We start from the raw sequence: 9,975 nt of genomic DNA, 5'->3' as shown, positions 1-9,975 counted from the left end.
ATACTGCACCAGCAAGGGCCGGTTTGTACACTAGAAGCTGTAACTAATTTGAAAATTCATGGAATCATATGTCAACTCGGCATACTTGAATCGGAATCAGGGGCCCTAAGCAGAATTTAATTTTGAGCCCCCACCCCCTTTCCCTTTACAATTTTTTTTTTAGTCTTACACATTTGTCAGATCACTACAAATGTGGCCTTCGCTGATGAGTCGTCTTTTGAACGGCTCATTTAAGAATCGATTGGGAGCCATTTTGATTTTTTGAAATTCCTGGCATTTTGTAAAGTACCAGGTGGAGTATCATATAACTTTACATTCACATTTTTTAATCTTGTCAGACATTATTTTTATGTATTTTTTATATTTTTCTGTACTTGTATTTTTCTGTAGTTTTTATTTAGAATTCAATTCATGCCAATGCATATGGGATATGGCACCACCCAATTAAATGTTTACAATGACAACATAAGACAAATGAAAATATTGTTTAAGAATAATTCCTACCAATTGTGTATATATAGGTTTGAATTGTGTGTATGTATAAGTTTGAATTATTCTGATCTAAATCTCATAACTGCTACTTGTGATTGTTTCCTTGATTAAAAACAAGTTACTTCCAAAAAAAATCTAACGAGCCAGTCTTTGGAACGGCTCTTTTTAAGGAACGGTTCCTCTAGACCGGCTCCCTTCAAAGAGCAATAAATCCCATCTCTACAGACAACAGCGAAAGCAGGCTAAACACAATCGGTCGCGTGCACGCGACGTTGACGGCGACAATGGCTCGGCAACGTGCGCGCTCCCGTGGTGAAGGAATCAACATGGCGCTCGCCGCCGGATCAGGTAAATATAACGCAGCAATTATTTTACCGCCAAGTTTTCATTACAATAACCAGAGCCGCATAAATAACATTTACATTAATTGGTCAAGGATAGCAAGGGCCGACTGTGCCTCCTCTGGTATTGTTAATAATCTATTACCCGAATAAATTGAAAGCAACGGTATTGGCAAAAACAAGCTACAGCACCCATCCATCCATCCATCCATTTTCTACGGCTTGTCTCGGTATGAGGTGGCGACTTGTCCAGGGTGTACCCCGCCTACCGCCCTAGTGCAGCTGGGATAGGCTCCAGCACCCCCCGCTACAGTACCTTCGAATGCAATTCAGACTAGAAAGAGTATGTATGACTGAATACAAATAACATCGTTTTTATAAAGCTGAATCTCTAACGTTAATGTAATCTTAATCGTTCTGGCGTTTATTTGGAGGCGCAAATTAGCAGCAGCGTAGCAGAAGGCTTGTCTTTCAGCCACCCAGCGACTATTTCCCCAAATGGGATCTTTATTTGATGCCTGTGGTCGTCAGTGCACATCCTGTCTAGTCTGAACTGCTCCTTATTTAGGGTCAATACCTGGATATTGCATTGGATATGGATTTGTAGGTAAGTTGCATTGTGTTGATTGACATGTACAGCAGGGATGCAAGTGGGCTGTGCATGCATGCTGCACCACCACGTCTCACCGCAGAGGCCACATGATGCAGCACTCTCCAGGACAGGAAGATTGGCACGGATGCTCCTTCTGCGTCTGAAGGTCTGTGAAAGCCTAATATTACTTCTAACATGTTTTATCGTCTGCACGCAGGAGTTAAAGTCCCCCGCAATTTCCGGCTACTTGAAGAGCTGGAGGAAGGGCAGAAAGGTGTGGGGGATGGAACGGTGAGCTGGGGTCTAGAGGATGACGAGGACATGACTTTAACACGGTGGAGAGGAGTCATCCTCGGTCCACCTCGAGTAAGTGTCAAGTTAGTCCGAAGGATGTGGTAGTGTGCTGTATATAGACTGCCAACTGCCTATGAAATGTGTCAAAACACAAGCATTGTTGCTGTCTAACATGCACTCACTCCTAGCTCCTTCTTCCACAGACAAGCTACGAAAACAGGATGTACAATCTAAAGGTTGAATGCGGGCCAGGATACCCAGAGTCACCGCCGTTTGTCAGATTTGTCACCAAGATAAACTTGAACGGCGTGCATACCTCTAATGGTGTGGTACGTACTTATTTTTCTTTTAGCTGCAGGGCTCACAAATAGTTGCTGCCACTCACAAATAATTTTCCAACCCTCACTCTTTCCAATAGGATTTTTAAGTATTGACTAATTGAAAAATAAATGAGTCTGTTATTTTGTCCGCTGTGCTTGATTAAGAATTGCAGGCATGCTGATTTCGTAACATTTACACTTGCGGGGGTAAAAACCTTACTGACCAATGCAATAATAACAGGGATGGGCACGGAATTTGGGACTTTTATAAGCACCGGCTGTTATCAATTTACGTAAAATCAAACGGTGCCCTATTTCAATACCTTTGTTGCTTCTGATGCCGCGTCCGGTTGCAGACTTTGCACCAGCTCAAACATTTGGCAAGGAAACAATCACTCAAGTAGCACTCAAAACGGACTCTAGGTAATAATACAATTTTCCATGCCACCAAAACAAGAATGCCTGATAGAACACACACAAAAGTACAGTAAGGCTCCACTTTTCAAAATGTGCTTTCTCGCTGCTAATTTACATTGAATTTGCCATAGACATGTTACTGAATAGCATTAAACAGTTACATAGCGATTTCAACACCTCCAAATTTGGTAATGAAAGCTACAACAAAGATGCATGTTCCAATCAAATAGCTGACGTGCAATAAGTGCAATACTTACGGTATAATTAAAGGTCTATTTGCCAAGGTTCTGCCACAAACCTTCCAATTCCCAGTACATTGTAAAATGTGTCAAAGGCTCCAAAAAAGCATTATAATAATAATAATGTGTTTCCTATAGCAGAGGATGATGTCCATTAATAAATAGGAATGTGACACCTGAATGATGAAATGTTGAGAGGCCCATCGCAAGTACGTCAGGTTCAGTCTTCATTTATGGCGGAACAAACTGTCCTTAGCTTTATACGGACGTAAAGAAAATGAAGGGCGCAAGTTTAAACTAGCAAATTCATCTTGATTGTAAAAACGATTTCCTAGCTAGGCAACACACCATAGCATATACTGTATAATCTTTGCCATCTAAAAAAAAAAAATGCAACTGCATGCAAAGTCTTCTATATAATACTTAAAATTGAGATAGGACAGCACAGTTATCATAATCAGCTCATTTTTAAAGGGGAATGACACTTTTTTTTGGAATTTTGCCTATCATTCACAATCCATGTGTAAGACGAGAACACACAGGTATTTCGTTTTTTTTTATTGCATTCTAACTTGTAAATAAACGCTAACAAAAGTCAGCTAACAATGGCGCTGATGGGAGTAATCCAATTCCCCTTAAAGCCCTCCAGAAAACCTCCAACAATACTCTTATTTACATGTTGTGACTTGAATACTAACCAAGTATTAGCATTATTGTTATTATTAGCACTAACCCTGAATAAGTACTTTAAGTGGTGACGTGATCACAGAGAGGTACCTAGTTTATGCAGCTTTTGATATACTGAGCTTCTGCTGCTGCATCGCCTCTGAGTTGGTAAAAGATAATTGTAGATTATTAATAATGGCCCTCACTTGTATAGTAGGTGGTGGCCATAAACTGAAAAGTTATTAAACTTTGACATTCAACATGGACCCAGAAATCATGAGAAAGACAGGAATAGTGTCCTTTTTTTTTTTTTTTTACCTCCGTGCAGCGTGAAGAGTATGATTAATTCTTCATCGAAACGGGAAGATATAAACATCAGCATCCCACTGAAAGCAGACATTGTACAGTAAGTGATTGTTTTATTATGTTTGTAGTCAGTGATAGGCAATAGCGTGCTACAAGTAGCAACGCTTCATAGCTTAACTATATTGTCGCTCTTTTTTAAACCATTAGCGATTCCTGTACTGAAGGTTGGCTTTTTTTTACAGCCATGTAGCGTAGTAGCGTCTATCGAAGCTAAAGCTACACACTACAAAGCGAAAAAGTGAACTGTACATCCACAAAACAAAAACATACGGAAAAAATCCATGATGATTGGTTGGTTTACATACAAGAAAATCTATGATGATTAGGGGTGTAACGATTGATCGATATATCGATAGATCGAGTTATATTCCTAAAATAGAAGACAATCGATCTGTGCTCGATTAGTTGGCCTTTCAGAAGATATATATCGATTTAACATAGTTTTAAAAGGTAATTAATTGCTTTTATCAATACAAGAAAAAAAACATGGCCTTTAAGAACATCAGACTTCATATAAAATTGTTTTTAGCACTTACTAATTAATTAAAGATCGTTAAGATTACACGAATAGATCCAAGATGGCCCTCCCCAGAGGATGACGTGGCGTGTGAGTTCAAACCCCGGCCGAGTCATACCAAAGACTATAAAAATGGGACCCATTACCTCCCTGCTTGGCACTCAGCATCAAGGGTTGGAATTGGGGGTTAAATCACCAAAAATGATTCCCGGGCGTGGCCACCGCTGCTGCTCACTGCTCCCTTCACCTCCCAGGGGGTGATCAAGGGTGATGGGTCAAATGCAGAGAATAATTTCACCACACCTCGTGTGTGTTTGAGACAATCATTGGTACTTTTTATTTTGTTTTATTTTTTTACTTCTTTTTCTCACCTTCCTGTGCAGAGCTTGAAGGAAATACTCTGGAAAACAATGTTTTTGATCCAGCAACCTTAATAAAGCTGAGAAAATGCAGCAATTTTTGAGTTTTTGACCTACGTAGCTACGCTGGAGTCCTTCTCTGTGCTAGCATACAATGCTAACCAGACGTTTGGACCGCTGCAGACCCCCCGGCTGTCAATAGACAACAACAAGACAAAACAAAAGTGCGGTAGATGGGGAGGAGCTGACCATAGAATCTGGAGCATGGTTAGCAAAGGAAGGTTAACTCTTCCGGTTATACTATTGGCAAATGTTCAGTCTCTGGAAAATATGATGGAGGAACTTCCAACTTTAGCGGCAAGATTTGGGTAGGTGTAACGACTGTCCTCATTAAACAAGCAAGGCGCACCGACAGTAAGGTGATTTCAAACTCCTGCTCCGAAAATGTGGAATATCTGACTTTGAAATTAAGGCCACTTTATCTCTCCAGAGAACTGTAAAGTATTATTGTGAGTGTCGTGTAGATCTCCCCCATTCCGCTGAGGAGGAGGCTGCACCAGAGGTGGCCCAAGGCATAAGGGAACTAAGTGGCTGCTTTGGGCCCCGCGGCCACTAGGAGGCTCCCACATTTACATTGTTTTAATACTAGTTCAGAGGTGTCCCCACTACGGCCCGCTGGAGTCTTTAATGCGACCCGAGAGACGCAACAATTTTATCAAGATTGGCCCACGGTGTGTTTTTGTCAAAATTTATACCCCTGCAAAATATATGCAATATTGGACCGTTTTCACTGCCCTCAGTGGAGATCGAAGGAATCACTAGCTAACGACCACAAGTATATCTTCTTGTAATTAGCATTGATATATATGACCCAATCCAAACAACTTTCCCTACTCATGGTGTAAATGAACTATAACCAACAAATAGTCAACATACGGTCGCACATAACACACATCTTGCTCATTGAACTTTGTGGACGTTATATAAAACACGTATATAGAATAAAAAATTACACATGTATAAAAATCCATTATAGGGCATGATAGGTAATATATGCAAAACTCTCGCCACTCTTCCCCATGTCTGGCACATTTTAGCTGCTTGATATTTCTGATTGATTACAAAACTTTAAGGAAGTCGTCAGGAAAGTACACAAGGTTGAGTCAAACTTTCACATACTCTTAATATTTCATGTTTTGTTTATACTTCATCTGGCTTTGTCGTCACGGTGTGGGGAGGTTTGTTAAGGTTGAAGTAGTTGAAGTTATGTGTTGTTCAGTCTGTAATAGCTTGCTTTAATAAATGCAAACTGAAGTGTTATTTTAGTACAACAGATTGTTGTCACGTCACAATCAACACTGCTGTGTGGCGAAAAAAGTGTCATAATTTGTGTACGCGTGTCTTTGTATGCATGTCTTAGTGTGTGTGTGTGTGTGTGTGTGTGTGTGTGTGTGTGTGTGTGTGTTTGCGCACATCCATATGACAGCCTATTGGCGATTACCCTCAAAAAATGGCTTTATCTGTGTTTGTACTGTATTTTTACATGTTTGGCAAACTTCTCTCTTCAATTTGGTTTGAAATTAATATGCAAACAAAGCATTGCCATCGCAGAACATTCTGTAATATGCAAACAACGTATATGTAATGTTTCGGGAACTGAAAAAATGCACAAATATGGAACCAAAAAGCAACCCAAATGCCCTCTTTATGTAACGTTGATTGCCAAAAAGGCTACCATAATCACAACGTTCTGGGAACCATAAATGCTTAGCTGTGTTATTTGTAAAAACAGCTAGAATGTAAACATTAAATTATAAAAATTAGTTAAAAATAAAAACAAGGATAATTTAAGACTAATATGTACCAGACTACTGAGACAAAATGACACTTACTGTAAATACAAAGCTTAATCACTTGGAACGTTCAGATCCAGGCCACTGTTGTAGCTGATGGTTCTACATTTTTAAATTAGGAACCTTATATGGCACCCTGGAAATCATTCATTCGTGGGTATTATTTGTGTTTTTATGGCATTGGTATTATTTATGTTCTTAACTGGGCCACCACCATGTATTTATAAATGACATGAATGATCAACAATCAATATTATTGGCAGAAATAGACGGCCCCAAAGTCAGAAATAGAGAAGCCCAAAAATCAAATTTTGCTCTGGGCCCCATGGGTGCTCTGGGCTGCACTAAAGGAAATGCATGACATGATGGGCATTAAAATACATATCTGGATGCTAATGTAATTATGTTGGGGGATTTTACCCACTAATAATTCCCTTACAAAAATAACAGGAATATAGGAAACTTCACCTGCAGTATGCATTATTTATTTCACTTTCATACTGGTTAAATGTTTTGCTATAAAGTTACTGAATCTATTTCAACTCTCTGAATCGTTTCGGATGGTATCGTTCTAAAAAATACTATCATCCATGAATTGTAACCGCAAATTCTCAATTGAATCAAATCGTTGCACCCTTAATGCATGTGCATGTATGAGCCAGTCTGCCCCCCAACAAGTGATTGAGAAAAGGAAGAAACGTATACAACCTTGGACCACAACTGAAGAAAATGGCCGACTTGTGCAAAGCTCTTCGGGTAATCCTCTACCATATATGGAGATATCCAACGAAAGCAAAATACGTCACTGAAGTCTCAAATTCTGAACGGCTCATTTGGAGCCACTTTGGAAGAAGGCAAAGTTGTTTTCTGAATATCTCCACCATGCCTCCATGGTTTGATTTCACATTTTTAGGACCCTTTTTAGATAAATATCGCTAGTTGTGAGAAGCTGCATGCAGGAAGGAAACCTATATACTGTAACTTTTTTTGTTGTGGTGGTCAGAATGGATGTAAGAGTTGCATTTTAAAATCATTAGCAAAGGAAGAACCTTACTGAGTTTGAATGTTACATCACACAATTGTACTACATGTGTCCTTACTTGAAGATTAACCATAACTTAAAAATAAATGTGTTCAAATTGAATTAAACTGTTCCAGAGTTCATAATAAAACCTTCATTGATTACAGGTAATGTTTTATATAGTCTAGTTTAAATTCAAGTCTAGAGTGCTGCATAATATAACTAATATAAATGATGTAGGTGTACCATTTAAATAAGTCACATTGCACTGTTTTATATTTGTAACAGTCTTACATGTGAAATGATAGCTTGGAGAACACAGAGGGCATTATTGGATGTGCCCGGGAGTTTAGTTTTTTTACACAACACTTCAAAAGAGCCAAATGTATTATTGATGCTGACTTATTGTCACTTCAGACGTTTCGTACTAAACAGCCAGTATTTTGGGTGCCACAATACCACTACATTTCCATGTCGGGCTCTGTGGTAATCATTTCACTTTTAACTATTTGCTATCACTAGCGCTGACTGATGTAAGACAGAACAATCGTAAACACACTTGGAGTTGATCCTTTTGGATGCGAACTGAGCTAAAATCTCTCAAGCTTTGCTGACGTCTTGCATAAGCTCACATATGATGTCCAGGTTGATACTACTACTAAGATTTTGTCAAATGTAACAAAGTTTTTGTTGTGAGTTGCTGAGTTTCACACGGGTCTTTATGTCTGTCTAACACTGTAGGTTGACATGCATGCGGTGACTGCACTGGCCAAGTGGCAGAACTCTTACAGTATCAGGACGGTGCTGTTGGAGCTCCGACGGCTCATGACGTGCAAAGAGAACATGAAGCTTCCTCAACCACCCGAGGGCCAGATCTATACTAACTGAGCCCCGTTTGTCTCCGTATTGTCCCTCCTCCTTAGCTACTGTCCCAACCTCATTTTGTTGGCTAACTTTCCTTCAATGCATCCACATTCCATTGGCTAAGAGAACACAAGCAGAGCAGAAAACCTAAAGCAAACAAGAACAATTACAGAAACATGCAAACATGAAGTAGATCATTACACGCACACACACACACACACACACACACACACGCGCGCGCATACGCACGTCATTCCAAGATACTCGTGTCCTCTCCCATCACTGGATCTCTTGGTGGACTCGACATAAGCCGGCAGTCCACACCAGTTGTGACCATTGGAACACTATGTACATCTTAATCTTTTGTATTATTTGTGGAAAATGGATGATTGTACAAAAACATAAATAATCTTAATAAGTGTACTTATTTGTGTGTTGCCTTCTTATAACATAGCAGTAGCTCCATGCCTTTACATGCGGTTATTGTTGGCAGTCTTCTGATGTGATAAATCACGGGTAGGTCATGTGACTGCATACCTAATAAAATTTTTCACAAACGTGCTTTGAATTGCAGACTTTCATGCACGAAAAGGCTTCGCTCATTTGAGTCAAATCTGTTTAATACGCTATTACGTGGATATTGTTGTGTCAATTTGCCTTCACTTCATTAACTTTGAAGCAGGCTTTCTGGCATTGGTGTGGCAAATGAATGATGTAGAACAAGAGTAATTTGGCAACTTGTCCAGAGTGTACCCCGCCTTCTGCCCGAATGCAGCTGAGATAGGCTCCAGCACCCCACGCGACTCCAAAAGGGACAAGCGGTAGAAAATGGATGGATGGAAGAGTAATTTAAATCGGTGATTTACAAGTTTTGAGCGATTTTTAGAATATTATTTGGGAAAAATCTAATGCTATAGCTTATTCGGTTCTGTAACTCTTAACTCAAAACAATGTCTACCCTTGTAATGAATTGAAATCAATTTAATAACAAAACACTTGTTGAGTAACAAGCCTTTTATAAAGAAAAACAGACTTTCAGATAACATTGTATGAAAACAATACAACTGAATATAGTTCATAAAACAACTACAGTAGTTTTATACAGTAATGTAATAATGTACAGCATTAACTTTTGGAGAGTGGACCTCTGGTACATTCAGAGCTGCTTCTCAGTCAAACACACCATCAGCAGCTTTCCCATTTTTTTCTGGATAAATGTCCGCTGTTTAGATATTTTAAAATCCTTGGCTAGTGTTAGAGTCATTTTGCTTCAGTGTGGTGCAGGCTAGCAGTGATACGCTCAAACTGCATCACCAAGTCATGTTTTTGATGATTTTCTTTCTTTAATTCAATGAATACCAGACGCTTCTTGTTTCTTGATGCTTATAACTACAATTTTTGCTTGCATCTTAAAGCATAACAAATATTCAAGTGACAGCTCTTATCTAAAAAAAAAACACTCTTAAGTTGATGTACCACTATATCAGGAAACAAACTACAAAGTGTAAAAGAAAGTTTGGACATCCACACCATGACTTGTTTTGACACACATACAGTATGAGTTGTGCACCTTGTTTACCAATATAGCCCTCTACTGGTGAACTGTGGCCATTGCAATTGACCTTTGCTACACT

General features: G+C 39.3%; 1 protein-coding gene across 2 annotated transcripts; it reads left to right on the top strand.

Annotated features, from left to right (window-relative positions):
• The first annotated feature begins 681 nt into the window (after positions 1-681).
• LOC133653745 (ubiquitin-conjugating enzyme E2 variant 1-like) lies at positions 682-8,848 on the top strand. 2 transcript variants are annotated; one of them, XM_062053386.1, is made up of 4 exons: positions 682-840; positions 1,643-1,791; positions 1,923-2,048; positions 8,219-8,847. In XM_062053386.1, exons 1-4 carry the CDS (start codon positions 777-779, stop codon positions 8,363-8,365), a joined length of 486 nt encoding a protein of 161 aa, XP_061909370.1. In that variant the 5' UTR covers positions 682-776; the 3' UTR covers positions 8,366-8,847. The 2 variants fall into 2 exon arrangements, with proteins under 2 accessions (XP_061909370.1, XP_061909371.1); XM_062053387.1 differs by lacking the exon at positions 682-840 and adding an exon at positions 1,198-1,440 and having other exon boundaries at positions 8,219-8,848.
• Positions 8,849-9,975: the final 1,127 nt, after the last annotated feature.

Source organism: Entelurus aequoreus, linkage group LG07, assembly GCF_033978785.1.
Source record: "Entelurus aequoreus isolate RoL-2023_Sb linkage group LG07, RoL_Eaeq_v1.1, whole genome shotgun sequence".
NCBI classification, from domain to species: Eukaryota; Metazoa; Chordata; class Actinopteri; order Syngnathiformes; family Syngnathidae; genus Entelurus; species Entelurus aequoreus.
This window is presented reverse-complemented; position numbering and strand designations above follow the sequence as displayed.